The sequence below is a fragment of the Mustela nigripes genome, chromosome 12, assembly GCF_022355385.1.
Source record: "Mustela nigripes isolate SB6536 chromosome 12, MUSNIG.SB6536, whole genome shotgun sequence".
NCBI lineage: Eukaryota > Metazoa > Chordata > Mammalia > Carnivora > Mustelidae > Mustela > Mustela nigripes.
Genome location: NC_081568.1, coordinates 88,633,027 through 88,650,888, shown reverse-complemented (window position 1 = coordinate 88,650,888; position 17,862 = coordinate 88,633,027). Strand labels below are relative to the sequence as shown.

Here is a 17,862-nt window from a genome sequence, read left to right as displayed (position 1 = left end):
TAGTGGGTTAAGCCGCTGCCTTTGGCTCAGGTCATGATCTCAGGGTCTTGGGATCGAGTCCCACATCGGGCTCTCTGCTCAGCAGGGAGCCTGCTTCCTCCTCTCTCTCTTTCTCTCTCTCTCTCTCTCTGCCTACTTGTGATCTCTTTCTGTCAAATAAATAAATAAAATCTTTAAAAAAATTTAAAAAAATCATATTTCTCATGCTTCAAAAGGATCATTGGTTTGAAAGAAGGAAAGCTTTGATGTTTTGAAAAGGGTCATGAAGGGGCACCTGGGTGGCTCTGTGGGTTAAAGCCTCTGCTTTCAGCTTGGGTCATGATCCCAGAATGCTGGGATCGAGCCCTGCATTGGGCTCTCTGCTCAGCAGGGAGCCTGCTTCCCCCTTTCTCTCTGTCTGTCTCTCTGCCTGCTTGTGATCTCTGTCTGTCAAATAAATAAATAAAATCTTAAAAAAAAAAAAAGGATTATGAAGTCAAGTAAAGAGTGAGGACTTGGGAGAAGTTTCAGTTGAGGGGGAAAAGAACTAGCACGGAATCAGCACAGAAGAAAGGCAGGCACCAGGTCTCCATTTGTGCTGGGCAGCTTGGTATCATGAACAGAGGAGCTCTTCCTTTGGGGCAAACTACCCAAGTCAGACCTATGCTCTTGAGATTACACAGCCTCCTCTCTCCTGGTCTTCTTGGAGCTGACTTGGAAGCTGCTGAAATTGTCTTCTGGAACCTTGACACTCACTTTTGCTCAAACACAATAGAGAGTAATTCCTATTGGAGAGAATATTATAGATGATGGTTCATTAGTCATCTAGTATATTTTTGTTCATTAACGGTCAGCAAACTATTTCTATGAGGACCCAGATAGTGAATATTTTAGATGTTGTGGGCTACAAAGTCTCTGTCAGAACTACTCAACTCTGTCACAGAGTGAAAGCAGTCATAGACAATAAGTAAATGAATGGATGTGGCTGTGTCCCAGCAAAACACAATTTATAAAAACAGTTGGTAAGGTGTACTTGTCCTATAGTCATAAGTTTGCTGACCCTTGTTTTAATGCAGAGTATTGTGGTATTTGGTATGTGGTATTTCTATTATAGCATAGTAGTCTGTTTAGAAAGCTACCGCTTCAGCTGGTTAGGAAGCCAACTACTTTCCCAGCCTAGTTTCCCTAAAGCAGTAAGTTCCCGATAATCTAAAAATAGATTAGAACCTGACCTAATACTACATCTAGTAAATTCCTTGTGTAAAGAAATGTAAAAGGCTTTGGGGGTAACACAAAGTATGGCAAGAAATTGGGTTCCAATATTTTCTGGATGTGTTTTGTTTGTTTTTGGTCAACTCTACACCCCTGTGGGGCTTGAACTGTAACCACCAAGATCAAGAGCAGCATGCTGTACTGACTTAGCCAGCCAGGCACCCCTCTAGTTGTGTAAATTTTGGCAGTTATTTGGGCCAGTTATGTAAAGTAGGAAAGATAATTTCTACCTGATTAAAAGGCCATGGCTATCAATTGCTGTAGTATAAGTGAAATGCTCATTATAGCATCATCTATAAATGTTGGTTTTCTTACTTCTTTTCTGTAGGCCAGAAAATACATATGGAATAGAAATAAAAGTAGGGGAAAAAAATCAGAGTAGAAGGCAGACCTAGTTTCACATTTAAGGTATTGTAGCTCTTTTTCTAACTGAACTGTAAGGTATGGTCCTATTACTGCTTGGAGGCTGCTCAGGATTTTCAAGAGCTCCAGTGTAATACTGTAGGGGTGTTTGGTTCTCCATTTTCATCATTTCCTAAATTATATGTAATACATGTTTATACATGTATATATACATATATTACTTATATGCCAGGTACTGTGCTGAGAATTTTACATTTGTTATTTCATTTAATCCTTTGCAAAATAACATTGTAAAGTTGATTCCATTATCACACCCATTTTATAGATGAGAAACTGATATTTAGAGTGGTTAATGTAGCCTGTAGTCAGACATCTAGAACATCTTGGAACTGGAACTGAAAATCAGGACTTTTTCTGGCTGTGGTACCCATTCCCTTAATAAGGATGATGAATGATGTACTTTTTAGAAAAATCTTTAAATTCAGTAGGACTATTGGCTTGACCATTTTGACTGAACACCTTCAGCAATAGTGGGTTATTTGATCAACATCAAAGAGGGACTGGATTAATAAGCACAGTGTGTAGTTTATAACTGGCCACTTAGTCCACATCTTTGAATCTGCACAGAGGCCATTGCAAATAAATCTAGGTCTACATTTGGCACACTCCACAAAGCATTCTAAACAATTCAATGATGAGATTTCCATTATTTATGCATGAAGAGAATATGCTATTTTCCATGCGCTGAGCCAGGGGGAAAGTTACTCAGCCTTAGTAATATTAGACCATGGATCTTCCATTTATTTTAAAGTGGTAGTGTCATGCTGAGGAGAATAATGGTTAATATCTTCCTTCTCCTTCCTCCAAATACAATGTCAAAACTACATTGATTAAAATAAATAAAATCTTATATCATGGTGTGAAGTCTGTAAGAAGATGGAATAAGCAAGCAGAAACATTAAAAATTAGTATGTCAATGAGTCTGCCTTGAATTGTGAATTCTATATATTTTTTTCCTTTCCCAAGGTTCTTATTTCTATTATGCTCATCAAGTTACATGGAAATTTTTAAGTTCTATCAAAATAAGTAACACGTTTTCTCAATGTTTTTTAAAAGTACTATTTCATTGGGGTGCCTGGGTGGCTCAGTGGGTTAAGCCCCTGCCTTCAGCTCAGGTCATGATCCCAGGGTCCTGGGATTGAGTCCCGCATCAGGCTCTCTGCTCAGCAGGGAGCTTGCTTCCCTCTCTCTCTGTCTGCCTCTCTGTCTACTTGTGATCTCTGTCTGTCAAATAAACAAATAAAATCTTTTTTTAAAAAAGTACTATTTTGGGGCGCCTGGGTGGCTCAGTGGGTTAAGCCACTGCCTTCGGCTCAGGTCATGATCTCAGGGTCCTGGGATCGAGTCCCGCATCGGGCTCTCTGCTCAGCAGGGAGCCTGCTTCCCTCTCTCTCTCTGCCTGCCTCTCCGTCTACTTGTGATTTCTCTCTGTCAAATAAATAAATAAAATCTTTAAAAAAAAAAAAAAAGTACTATTTTATTAAAAATTTTACATTCACAAAGAAAGTGAGTAACTGGGCTATAATTAAAATTAGTTTGTGAGAATGTCCCTGGTAGTGATCCCAATTCCCTTTTTTGGAGGGAATGTGTATTCCTTGAGGACAGATGTAGTAACTTGTCTTCTCTCAATATAAGAAGCCTCCAAATTTGAGGTCTTATTTACTTCGGATAGTAATTGTGATACTGCTGAAAAATAACACATTTATTATTACAAATTGTTTATGAATCTCTTGCAGATTTGTCTTTCAAGGATGGAATTTTCAGCTCCACATTGCTCACTCTTACCCACCTCAGGTATATCTGTTCTGTTGGTGATGATGTGGGTTTTATGCCACTGATTCTTATAAATCAGTTAGCCCTCTAAACTTAATTAACATTCTAAAAGTCTCCATATTCCTTTGTGTTTTGTATGTAGATAATGTTATCATCAGCAAGTGACAGTTTTGTTTCTTCCTTTTTAATCCATTTATCTTCAATATTTATGTGTGTATTTTTCTTAGTTGATTAGAAGTATTGATAATGGATATTTGTATCTTGTCCCTCACACAAGCTATTTCTGATATTTCAGCTTATATCTTTTAGGTTCTCTAATTTTGTATTAAACCACCCATCCACTGATATTATTAAACAATTTATCCATTGACATTTTAAAAGATTTTATTTGTTTATTTATTTGAAAGAGAGAGAGAGAGCATTAACAGGGGTAAAAGGAGAGGGAGAAGCAGACTCCCACCAAGCAGGGAGCCCGATGCAGGGCTCAATCCCAGGGTCCTGGGATTAGTGACTGAGCTGGAGGCAGACACTTAACTGACTGAGCCACCCAGGTACCCCAATCCATAGACATTTTAATTTAAAAACTTCTGTATTTATCTTATCCCTTTGTCATCTAGGCAAGATCACAGGTTTCAGAATGAGGTTGGCAAGGGCTCAAGTTACGACTTTCAAACCAAACAAATATCTGACCTTAGGCCAATAATTGCTACTATCAGCCTCCACTTCCTAGATGTAAACTGGAGTTAATGCTGGAAATCTTTTATTTAAGAAACACATTAATTGACAATAGTCAATTTAATAGGAGTTTTATAAGATAAGAAAACTACTTTAAATGTACATTTTATAAAGGGAAATGAAAACATTTTGCTGTATCCCTGCCTACCTTGTTACTTTTCAGCATCCTTTTTTTTAAAGATCTTATTTATTTATTTGACAGAGAGAGATCACAAGTAGGCAGAGAGGCAGGCATAGAGAGTGGGGGAAGCATGCTCCCCGCTGAGCAGAGGGATGTGGGGCTCAATCCCCAAACCCTGAGATCATGACCTGAGCCGAAGGCAGAGGCTTAACCCACTGAGCCACCCAGGCATCCGACTTTTCAGCACCTTAAAGTCTAAGATTAAATCTTCTTCACATTAAGAATTTAAAGATTCTTAGGGTGCCTGGGTGGCACATTTGGTTAAGTGTCTGACTCTTGCTTTCTGCTCAGGTCATGAGCTCAGTGTCCCAAGTTAGAGCCCCGCTGAGGCTCAGCACTCAGCTTGGATATTCTCCCCCACCCATACTCACAACACTCATGCTCTCCCTCATGTGCTCTCTCTCTCTCAAATAAAATAAATCTTTTTAAAAAAATAATTGAAAAAGTCCTAACTGTTTTTGGCCTTTGGCAGGTTAGGCCTAATTTCATAGTAACAAGCTACTTCTCATAATCTCTTTTGCATGTTTGATATTGAGAGTGACATTTCAAGGCATGTTGATTCCTTTTTAAAATTTAATTGTTAAATATTAGAAGCTCAGGATGCTCTTTTAAAACTCAGCTAGAAGCTTTTGACAGATGGACATTTAGCACCTGAGTAATCATCCTTCAGGTCTCATGAATCAGTCACTTTGAAAGTTCTTCCACAGAATTAGGGAATATCTAGTCTTTTTAAGTGTATTCTTAGTGAATGATCAGAAATTATTTTGTAGTTACTTCAGTGATTAAACAATGTAGTTAATTCAGTGATTAAACAGCTTCAAGTATTATGAATATCTTTTGCTTTATAATAAAGTATGGAAGTGCAGTTTTTCTTCCTGGAAGAAATATTTTCTTTACTTACAATAGATGTTTATCTCCCAGGCATTTTTTTTATTATTTCTACATATCTAGTTAGTTATCTCTTCAGTGAGGCAATATAGTATAGTCTTTTGAAGAAATTTTAAATAAATATTAGGTGTCTAAATCTCGTGTAATTAAGTCTAAAACTCAACTAGGTGATGTTCTTTGAATACAAATAATGAATCAGAAATCTTTACTATTCCAACATGGCCCTCCTTGATTTGAATTCATTTCCAAATAGCTTCCCCTTTACTTTACCCCAGGCCACTGGTTGGCTTGGTACTCCCCAATATGGCAAGCTGCTGCTATGGCAATAACTTTGCACTTGCATTTTTCATAGCCTTGGATGCTGGCTGACACCCTTACTTACTTCACTCCCAAACATCATATGCTAACTTCTCAATTTGCTTCTCTTTGCCTTATAGCAATTAGCCTCATCTGGCATTTTTACATATTTGTTTGAGTTTTTATTCTCTTTCTTCCAATTAGAACAGGAGAGCCAAAACTGTACTGTTTTATTCCGTTCTTTTCCTCCAGATCCTATGTTTGGCACATACTATGTGTTCAATAAGCATTGGTTGAATGAATAAATTAATGTTGAGACAATGAACAACAGATGTTTTCTATGTAGAGTTAAGATCACATGGGTCACTCTCAACATCTGCAGGAGACTCGCACAGTCCTGTTAGTCTCTTTAGAAAGACTCCTTGTGATTTTCAAAATTGTTAAAATATGAAGAAGTACATTGTTGTAAGGATTAAATAAAATGGGGTATGAAACAAAATTGTTAAAATATGAAGAAGTACATTGTTGTAAGGATTAAATAAAATGGGGTATGAAAATTATTTGGAAGAATGCCAAAAGTTAAATATTTGAGAAATGCAATTAACTTCCATCAGAATTCATCATTTTCTATTTCTCTGCTGTCACAGTGGAAATGTTGGCTTTGGTCTGGTTTAAGGAAAGTCCTTCCATTTGCATCTTAGAGTTCAATCTACTTCTCAGGGGCAGCCTATTATCTGTTATTCTCCATATTCCTCTCATATCCTTGATTTCTTCTCTGTTTGCTTCCTATTCGTCAACTTACCAGATTCACACATCGTAAATATATTGCCTTTAGGGTGCCCTTTCTAAAAGGTGATTTGTTATGAGATATTTGCCTACTTAACTACTTGTCCTTCTTAGGGATTCATAAAATTACTTGGCATTTCTTGAATTTCCAGTGCCCCAGAATTCCTCTCATCTCTGAGATTTTGCCAGTACTAATTTCTTCCCATTATGCATTTACCTTTGATGCTCCCCAAGACAAATATACAGTCATACATACATGGTCATACAAGGTACAATTAACTGATTTCACCTTGTTCTTGAGGTCTTGGCATTAGCTTCCTTATTGTGAAGGCCCACTGACCCTTACAAATTGAATGTTCCTCTTGTGTACCAGACATTTACATATCCCCATTTATGTCTCACACCTATGTCTCACACACTCTGTCTCTCTTCCTGAGTTATACTTGTCTATTTGTTTCCTTCCCTTAAAGACACAAAGCTCCTTGAGGACAAGTATTTTTTCATGCTCATCAATTAAATACTGAAGTCTGCATGGGAACTGACACATAACCAGTATTTTTATTGAATTGACAAGTGGAGTCGTGTTGTTAGAAAGTTACAAGATTAGTTTCTGGTAGTACTGAAACCTGTAGGGCCAGCCAAGCAGTTACTGCTGAATTTCTATCAGTGCGCTAATCAAAGAAAAATGTGCTCAAACGTAGCGTTTCTTAGTTCAACATTTATCACATATTGCTCTTTGTTTCATATTAGAGAAAAAAATTACTAAAAATGATCTAAAATATGGAAACAATGGGATAGGGACTTTAGTACTAGTACTTAAAGTGGTAATATTAACAATATTTAATATATGTATAAATGGTTACTATTCTAAAAGTCCTTAATATATCCACAAGAAAGGCCTAAACTCTGTTTCTGAAAAACATTTCACTTGGGTGAAATCTAAGACTCTGGATGCATCCTTTGGATATTTCTAACTAGGCAATAGTTTGGCTTTGTGAAAAACAGTATCTGATGATGAAAATTTCCAACTCTATGATGACTGTCATTAGATTGATACATACTAACAAATAACATAGCATGTGCATTCCAATATATCTAGGATATATGCAAAAAGAAAGTTTCATTTAAATCTTCCTCTCATCATGAAGATAACAGAGGACCCTTAGTTATCATAACTTATATTTAATTCTGTGTTCTGAATTGAAATGATCCTTGCTCACTCTTAGCTTTTTTATTGACATCTTTTCTGCCAGAACTCTCTATCATTATTAACAGGAATGCTCTTCTTTGTTAATTGTCCAGCAGAACATTGAGTGATTGATTAGATTGCTAGGGCAGATTTGAAATGCATTGGCAAAAAAGGGTGGTGGTGCTGGTGTACAATCTCTGTACCATGGTAATGGCACCAACTAACTTATTTATGTTTGTCAGGAAAAATGCACTGATCATTTACTAGAATTTTTTACTTTTTATACAGATGTGCTGATAATGAGTGGTGAAAGCTTTCAAGGAGGCCCCATATGAACCCATTAGTGTTTGAATACTTTCTCAGATTGTACCTATAAAACAGCATTTACGGTCAATCAGTGGGGAAAATAGATCATTTATTTGATGTTTAAGAATGGAAAACTGATGTCCCCATTGATTATTTCCATTTTTGGTTATTTTAACTATGAGTGCTCAACCCTTAGATTAATGAAAAGAGTTTTGAAGAGGAAGACTAGAAGTCTCAATTTTTAACTATGTAAGATTTTCTTGTAACATAGAGACAAGAGTCATAGAGAAAGTATATATTTTCATGAGCTCTAGACTCTTGAACTAGGTTTGCCAAAAAGTATTTGAGTCATGTGGGCAAGTAAACTAAGAGAACCTAAAGTAATTTTGCAACTGTATAGTAAGGGAATAGTTCTGGATCGGTAGTTACTGAAATATTGAAGTCAGCTAAGGAGTTTTTAAAAATGCAGTCATCTGGGTTCTTCCCCCAGAAATATTGATTTCATTTGTTTAGGTGTGGCAATGGTTTTCAAATTTTAGTTGGATTCAGAATCACCTGGCCAACTTGGTAAAAGTACAAAGTCCCAAACTCTAACTGCTTTAAGGAGCTTGGGCTTTTGTGTTCTTAACTTGTCTCTTGGTGATTCTGATAACATCACAGTTTGAAATCACTGGTCTGGGGTTTAACATCAGAAGTTTTTAATGGTCTCCAAGGTGATACTCCTTAGGTTCAACTGTGCTTAGAAACCACTGAGTAAAATCAAATTTAGGATTCTTCCAGCTCTATCAGGAATGATCCAAATTGGTAGCTTTTATTAGGTACTTACTGTGCATAAGGCATTGTGCTAAGTATTAAATAATCACAAGACCTGTGAGATGGATAATAATACTACTTTGCATATAAGAGACATGGTGGGTAAGTAATTTAGAGCTAGTTCACATGACTAAGAAGTGGAGGATTTGAACCTAAGCTGTCTTACCTCAAAGGTCACACAATAAACTACTACTGTAAGTAATCTCCTGGAATTATAGGAGAAGTTGCAAACTCTCAAACTGGGGACACGGGTACTTACATGATTTTCTTTTGATTTTTTTATTGAAGTATAAATTCACATACAATATCTTTTTAGTTTCAAGTATACTTCATAGTGATTTGATATTTTTGTATGTTGTAAAATGATTCCCACCTTGAGTCTAGATACCATCTATCACCATACACAATTATTGCAGTATAGTTCACTATATTCCCTATGCTGTATATAACATCCCCATGAATTATTTTTTTATAATTGGTAATTTGTACCTCTTAATCCCCTCCACCTATTTCACCCATCCCCCCAATCCCTCCCCACTCTTGTAACCAACAATTTGTTTCCTATATGTGTGAGTGTGTTTCTGTTTTTTTGTTTTGATTCACATATAAGAAATCATATGATATTTGTCTTTCTCTGATTTATTTCATTTAGCATAATGCCCTCAAGGTCCACGTGTGTTTTTGCAAATGTCAGGATCTCCTTCTCTCTTGACTGAGTAATAGTTTATTGTGTATGTGTGCGTGTGTGTGTGTGTGTGTACATACACATATACATTGTGTGTATGTACATCTATCCATAGAAAATTGTGTTGTTTCCATATCTTGACTTTTGTAACTAATGCTGTGATAAACATAAGAGTGCATGTATTTATTGGGATTCGTGTTTTCATTTTCACTGAACTATTCAGAAGTGGAATTGATAGACCACATGGCAGTTCTATTCTGAAAATTTTTTTGAGTAATCTCTATACTGTTTTCCATGATTGCTGCACTAATATATATTCCCACCAACAGTATAGAAGGGTTCTTTTTCTCCAAAGCCTCACCAGCATTTTCTATTTTTTGGCTTTTTGATAATAACCAGTTTGTGTGAGGTGATATCTCATTGTGGTTTTGATTTGCATTTTGCTGATGATTATTGATGTTGAACACTTTTTCATGTGCCTACAGGCCATCTGAATGTCTTCCTTGGAAAAATGTCTATTCAAGTTCTCTGCCCATTTTTAAATTGGGTTGTATGTTATTTTGACATTAAATTATGTAAGTTCTTTATATATTTTGGATATTAATCCCCTTATCAGATGTATGATTTATAAATATCTTCTTTCATTCAGTGGATTGCCTCATCATGTTGTTGATGATTTCTTTTATTGTGCAAAAGCTTTTTAGTTCGGTAAATGACTTTCTTACCTTTATCTTTAAAAATATACCTGACTTGTAATTATATAGTAAAAATGAAAGAATCATTTACAAAAAGTAAATGAAGACTATAAGAAAAAGAAATTTTTCATTAATTAAAAGAAAGAAGAAAAGTGACAGTGAGAAGCAGGGTAGGTTTGGATAATTCTATTTATTTTGGAAAGAAGAAGATCAAAAACTACTTGTTTATACTGTTAGTGTTTGAAAAGCAAGATTATAAGTTTCAGATAGATATTCTGCCATGACTCAACCAAGGAGAAAGGTGGCAAGAATTTCAGAGGGCAAAGGAAATTTGTATACTTCTTTGGAATAGTTCCAGGTACTAATACTGCGATGAATTTGAAAAATGATTTATACTGTAAACACTTCCTTTTCTCTCCTTTCTTGTTTGGAAAGATACCAGCTCAGTGCCTTCCTAGGCATAGAAAATACTTTGGCCACTGCCATTAGTCACACTTGTGTCTGTAAAGGGGAGAAAGAATGCCTTAGTCAAGTATGTTTTCAGTGCTACATAGAGGGAAGTGATACTTAGGGGAATGCCTTGTTCCTCTCAAGACCTAACCTTTCTCAGGCTTTATACATGGGCCCTATGGGAAAAATGCCAATACTGAAATGCTGGAGGAGACATTTCTCACTTAGAAGAAGAGGAAGGAGAAGGAGGACAAGGAAGAGAATGAGAGAAGGAGGAAAAAGAAAGATACCCATGTAGAAATGCCAAGTGTCATTTTCGCAAAGCGTTAAATTTAATTGCTGTCACTTAGAGAGGGGAACAGTGAGCAAAGTGAGCACTTATTTTCACTGATGGTATTTCATCAATTTCTTGTACACTGAGCATTCACTATATAGAGGACTTTGGATTTCCAGCACTCTGCAGAGTGTGAGAAATGGTTCTTGATTCTGGTACTTTAGTATTCATTATATGATATGCATAAAATATATATATTCAAGTGTGTCAAAATTGACTGTCTGATAAATAGATTAATTAGACTGCCAACAAACTATTGTAAGCCATCAATAAAACTGTATTTCAAATAATGGATGTTACAGTGCTAGTTTCCATAAAGTCTAATTCTAAAATTAAATATAATTTAAAATATAAAAAGGTACAAGAAGAGAGGACCTGGGTGGCTCAGTGGGTTAAGCCTCTGCCTTCGGCTTAGGTCATGATCTCAGGGTCCTGGGCTCGAGCCCGCATCGGGCTCTCTGCTCAGCTTTCCCCTCTCTCTCTGCCTGCTTCTCTGCCTACTTGTGATCTCTCTCTCTCTCTTTCTGTCAAATAAATAAAGAAAACCTTTAATAATAATAATAATAAAGGTACAAGAAGATTTATGTACATATGTACATAGATTATTCTATATTATATGAACATATATTACTCTGAAACCTTGTAGTTTCTCAAAAATGGCCAGTATTGCAGGAAAATACTAAATAAAGGAAGATAAATAAAGGAATTTGGATTTTAGTGCCATATATGACTCTGATTTCTGTGGAATAATAGTGATACATGTTTCTGAACGCTTTGGTAATTGAGCTGTCTTCTGCTGGATGTGGCAGAAAGACAAAATTGCAGGCAGGCCCTGACAGAAGAAATCCCTGAAGATAAACAGAGGTTTGTAATGGAAAAGGTTCCCCAACCTTAACTGTAGCCAGAAATCTCAGTCTTGACAACCATTCACTTTGATTTCCAGCTAGGACCACTCCTGGAGACCTTAATCACAGATGCAGCAGCAACATGAGGTACTAGCTGGAAGAAGATCTTCAAGAGGAAATACCTCTGCTATGAGAAAGATCCACACAGTATTTAAACCTTTGTCAGGGAAAGAGGCTGAAATAATCCTAATATTGGGTCCTCACCCAGATCGAAATTTTCAACAACCTGCACAAAAACCATTCTGAGCAACTTTGCCAGGTTACATCCCTTATCTTTGGAAGCCCCAACATGGTGTTCATCGTCAAAAAGCTGTGAGAATCCGACAGAAACAACCGAACTCCATTTCTCGAAGAAGACTGAAGCAAGTGGAGGTGCAGAGGAAAGCTCTGGGGCAGTGGAGGGCAGTGGGGGGAGGGAGGCGGGGGCACGGGGAGGGGAAGGATCAGGAGGACAGGTCTGACTTCTGACTGGCTGGAGTGGTTTTGGAGAAAGTCGCAGCTTGGCTCACCAGTCAGGAGCTGTCCAACTTTTCAGCAGCTCTGGTCTCAGGGTTCAGGCTCTCTGGACTGAGGAGGCTGCTACCACTACTGCTGCTGCTTTTTCTGCATCTAGAGCTGCTAACAGTCCCTGCTTTTGCTGCAGGCACCCAAAGGAAGCAAGGGAAGAAGAAAGGGAGGAAACAGGGACCGGCTGTTGGTGAAGCAGCGTACCGCGCGTCCTAGTCTTGGTGAACTGGGGAGCCCAGGAGTGTATCTCTGCCTCAATCACTGTGGAGGGAGCCTTGTCACATTCTGTGACCCCTCCCGCTGGCAGAGCCCCCTCTCGGTCGCCCGGAGCCTCTGGTGGCTTCAAGTGGGAAGCTGAGCCCAGTCTCTGTTTCGGCTTCAGAAGCGGCTGCGGCAGCGGCAGCAGCATCCGGGAGGCGCTCGGGCCAGCGCGGTGAAACCGGCTGGACAGCAGGGCTCGGAGGTGCGAGCCAGGATGGAGGCAGAGGGCAGCAGCGTGCCGGCCCGTGCGGGCAGCGACGAGGGCAGCGACGGCGCCGGAGGGGCCACACTCAAAGCCCCCAAGCACCTCTGGAGGCACGAGCAGCACCACCAGTACCCGCTCCGGCAGCCCCAGTTCCGTCTTCTGCACCCCCATCACCACCTGCCCCCGCCACCGCCGTCCTCACCCCAGCCCCAGCCCCAGTGTCCGCTGCAGCCGCCACCGCCACCCCCTCTGCCACCGCCCCCGCCGCCTCCCGGGGCTGCTCGCGGCCGCTACGCCTCGAGCGGGGCCACCGGCCGGGTCCGACATCGCGGCTACTCGGACACTGAGCGCTACCTGTACTGCCGTGCCATGGACCGCACCTCCTACGCCGTGGAGACCGGCCACCGGCCCGGCCTAAAGAAATCCAGGATGTCCTGGCCCTCCTCCTTCCAGGGACTCAGGCGGTGAGTGGAGAGCGCCCCCTCCCCCATTCAGACAAGGGGTCACCTCCCCAGTTCTCAAATTCTCCTCATTGGTCTCTTTATCACTTACAATCTAGGACCCAGGACTAAATTCTATTCTGGGAATTGGGGGAGGGAAAGCAGGGGCGTGTTTGTTCTTGCTTGAGAGTGTTAGGATTCACCTGTGTGTAAGAGACCCTGAAAGTACAGTTTAAATGGTGTGTGTGTGTGTGTGTGTGTGTGTGTGAAAGAGAATGAGGGATTTGCAGTTGTCTCTACCACCCACCATCCCCTTCCCACCCACTTCCATCCCACCCTGGCAAGTGGGACTAAACAGGCAAATTCAGTTTGCTCTGTTGCAGTAGGAGGAAGAGTGAAGGAAAGGGGTGGGGTTGTTGAGCCAGGGAGACTCCCAGTAATCATTCCACTCTCCCCAGAGTGAGGGGGGTTGGTGGGGCAGATCTGATGGTGACTGGGAATGGGTGAGACAGCTTGGTTCCAGGATTGCAGCGCAAAGCCTGAGAACAACTCAGTTTCTCTTTGTCAGAAAGTAAATTGAACAGCTAAAGGGGAGAACAAACACGTGGGTGACTTGGAGAGTTTGGAGCAAAATGTTCAGCAATCCTCAGGAGAGGGAAAAGGGAGGGATGGAAGGAGGGAGCAAAGACTCTGTGGGAGTTACACTGTGTTGGTATGTGATGTGTGCCTGCTCTATGTGTATCCATCCAGTTGTCTTTGCAAAATCCCAGGCAGAAAGTACCTCGTTTTATTTAGCAGCAGCAAAGATGCAGAGATTTGATTACAGTGATTTCCCCTTAATGTAAAGTGCTCCGGAAGATAGGGCAAGGAAGCTGCATGTCACCCAGAGTTTTAATAGAAGCCAACTGCTCCTATTCTGAGGAAATGAGTAGTGTAAAGAACCAATTACAGCTACTCTGAGAACTGAACTCAAATTCTTAACTCAGGCATGGAGGTGGAAGTTGGGCCCTTTCCCTGCAACCCCAAAACAGCTCTTTTCTTCCCTGTCCCAGGCCCTCTAAGCAAGGAATGCCCTGCCCCCCACAAAGTGCACACAAATAAGATTTCATTATCTAATCTTAGAGGTGGGCAGCCATTGATGGACTACATATCCAAGCCATGTATCTGCATGATGGGTAAACTGTAAATCAGGTGGGCATCCAGAAACAGGAAAACTTGGGGCTGTTTGTTCAGTTGTGATTGACAGTTGTTTGTCTAACTGTAATTGATAGTAGGTTGGGTTTATCCAGAAATATTAATAGTGTTTAAATGTATGTCTTTCTGTCTGCCCCCTTTCTGGGCTCCGTCTCTCTCTCTGCCCTTTTCTCTTTTCCCCTCCCTCCCTCCTCCTCTCTCTTTATCTCTTGCTTTTTTATGGGCAAGTCTCTCTGTGTGTTGTGTACAAAAGGAAATCCAGCCAAGTGGAATATCTCAACCCTGATATGCCCACATACTTCTCGTACTCTTTGCCTTCCTCACACCCTTAATTACTGGACATTTTTTTGTGGTGATGTTCTTATACCTATTAGATAAAAAGAATGAGAATTGTGGTTTAAATAGTCACTATTCAGATCAATTTAAGGTTTGAAAATTGATGTGATTTCAAACATTTATAAATGAATATGCAAATTTCATTTTTATACCTCAGACTGCTAAAGCCCGCATGCTGTCTTAAATTTTGTTTGAAAAAGTAAATGTCCTCCACTTGGGTAGAGCACTATGTATGTGGTTCCCCTGTGGTGGAATAAAGGCAAGCATGGCACTTTGTATGTTTGAACTATAAACATTTGTGAGACTGAGATTTTAACAAATATTAAATAAGAACAAGAGTTCTAGATTAATCTGTGGGTTGGTTGACTGTGTAGAGTCTCTAAATTCATTTTTTAATAAAACAGAATATGTCTGAGAGGGTGAAGAGAGAAAATAAGCTAATTGGAGTAGAGGTATTGCATCATTGATTTACATTTATTTTTTGCTGTGCTCGCTACACTAATTAATTGTTCCATTTGTAATTTGTTAATTGAATGGTTCACAAAAAACTAAAGATGTATAATTCTTACACATAGCTTCCACTGTAGCTCATCTGATAAATCATTCTTATTCTATTTAAGAATTATTGGACTTAAAATTCTTTACATCACTCATGTATTTCCCAAACACTCATTCATTACATGTCAAGATTTCCCTTGATAGAATTGCTTTTGTAAATAAATGTACTTTGCAAAAAGGGCATGGATATTGCTTTCATTCTTTTAGGAGAATGGTTAGGAATGCTTTAAAATTATCAAAAAATCACACTTATTAACTTATTTGAACCCATTAACAATATTGAAATGAAATTATATTGTCTTCACTTTATAGATAAGAACATTGAGCACTAGAAGTTATGAGTAACTTGTTCAATAGCACAGTGACTATGAGTGCCAGAGCTAAGACTGAAACCCTGGTCTCCTGCCTCAGTGAAGACAGTAGGTGCTCCCAAAATAAATGTGTGCAGAACCTGGGCATGTTGACAGCATCAAGAAATATATAAAACCAAACATGAATGTTATATTGATTGATACCATAGGACCTAAAGTCCAAATAAACAAACAATGAGATATGGTTTAAGTCCTTTAAAGAAAAAAAAAGACAGCATAGGCTCTGGAAGCAATGAGAAATTTTAACTTTATTTTTAATTTTTGAAATCCTGGCTGTTATACTGGTGTTAATTATCACAGTAGAGGCAAATAAATCAGTGTATTTGTTGAGTTTGTACATTGTGTATAAAACAATAATAAATATAAAACAATGTTCAGAGAGTTAGTTAATCAGATCACTTCATGTTGTTTTCAATGATCTTTTATTTTATTTTATTTTTAAAGATTGTATTTATTTATTTACAGACAGAGATCACAAGTCGGCAGAGAAGCAGGCAGAGAGAGAGAGAGAGGGGGAAGCAGGCTCCCCACCGAGCAGAGAGCCTGATATGGGGCTTAGTCCCAGGACCCTGAGATCATGACCTGAGCCAAAGGCAGAGGCTTTAACCCACTGAGCCACCCAGGCACCCCTTCAATGATCTTTTAAAAGGGAACAGAAGTGTGAGACATGTGCAAACTGTGTATGTGTATGTGTTCCTGTGTGCATGTGCTGTCATTCAAATGGAGGGCTTAGGTTGTCTGTCAAGTTAATGTCTCTGAAAAATCCTCATGGATGGATGGATGATTCTCTATGGACTACCAAGAAAAATATGTCCTTTAAAATGCTATATTTAGCATGTGTCCTAGCATTTCCAGATATTATTGTCTTGACTGAAATTTTCAAAACTGCAGTTTGTAAAGCAATGGGAAAGAGGTTTGCTTGGTTTAATGAACAAATCTGTAAAATAGGAAGGAGACAATTCCCACACATTTTGTAGTCAAGTCTTTTGATTCTATGAAGATGTAAGTATTTGAAATAAATTTTGTGTTAAGTTATATCTAAGAAGGTAGACTCACTTTTTAATCTTAACATAAAAGTAATTTGAAATAATAAAATTACAAGGAATGAGTACATTACCAAGAAAACCAGTTGAGATATTAGTGTCAAATTAATCACTTTAACCAATAGTTCTTCAAAATGTAGCAATTGTTCGGGGTGCCTGGGTGGCTGGTGGGTTGGGCCTCTGCCTTGGGCTCAGGTCATGATCTCAGAGTCCTGGGATGGAGCCCCGCATCGGACTCTGCTCAGCAGGGAGCCTGCTTCCACCCCACCCCCCACCTGCCTACTTGTGATCTCTCTTTCTCTCTCTCTGTGAAATAAATAAATAAAATCTTTAAAAAAATAAAATTTAATTTAAAAATGTAGTAATTGTTCAATTGAACTGATAAAGGATTTAATTATTTATTATTTTTTTAAGATTTTATTTATTTATTTGACAGAGAGAGAGATCACAAGCAGGCAGGGAGGCAGGCAGAGAGAGGAGGAAGCAGGCTCTCCGCAGAGCAGGACACTGGGATCATGACCTGAGCCTAAGACAGAGGCTTTAATCCACTGAGCCACCTAGGTGCCCCTAATTATTTCTTTGACTTCTTTTTACATAACAAAATATTTTCCTTGTCAGTAATGTGCATTTCTAAATCTGCAGGAACTATATATTCCTTTTTTTAAAAGATTTTATTTATTTGATAGAGAGCACAATCAGGGGAAGGGTAGAAGGAGAGGGAGAAGCCCAATGCAGGGTTCGATCCCAGGATCCCTGAATCAAGACCTGAATCATCACTGACTGCAGATGCTTTACCAACTTAGCCACCCAGGCACGCAGAGCTATATATTCTCAATACAAATTAAGGGTCTACATCTTTAATCATCGGGGAAATGCAAACAAAAAACACAGTGATATCTTACCTCATACCTGTCAGATTAGCTATTATAAAAAAAGAGAAGAAATAACAAGTGTTAGAGAGGATATGGAAAAAAGGGAACCCTTGCACAATAGTGGGAATGTTAACTGGTGCAGCCACCATGGAAAACAGTATGGAGGTTACTCAATACATTAAAAATAGAATTATCATATGATCAGCAATTCTACTTCTGGGTAATTGTCCAAAGAAAATGAAAACAATATTTCAGCAGAGAAAGACAACTATCATATGATCTCCCTGATATGAGGAAGTGGTGATACAACATGGAGGCTTAAGTGGGTAGAAGAAGAATAAATGAAACAAGATGGGATTGGGAG

The 17,862-nt window shown here is 38.9% G+C and overlaps 1 protein-coding gene across 7 annotated transcripts in view; it reads left to right on the top strand.

Annotated features, from left to right (window-relative positions):
• The window catches only part of LOC132028661 (cAMP-specific 3',5'-cyclic phosphodiesterase 4D-like), a 907,530-nt gene that overhangs the window by 575,187 nt on the left and 314,481 nt on the right, over nucleotides 1–17,862 (top strand). For 2 of the 7 annotated variants that reach the window (XM_059417924.1, XM_059417925.1), the window contains one exon: nucleotides 12,355–13,499. The exons of the other annotated variants lie outside the window; for them this stretch is intronic. In XM_059417924.1, the coding sequence (XP_059273907.1) occupies nucleotides 12,694–13,152 (459 nt within the window). In that variant the 5' untranslated portion in view covers nucleotides 12,355–12,693 and the 3' untranslated portion in view covers nucleotides 13,153–13,499. Of the gene's footprint in view, nucleotides 1–12,354; nucleotides 13,500–17,862 lie in introns of those variants that run through there. 7 annotated transcript variants of the gene reach the window in all.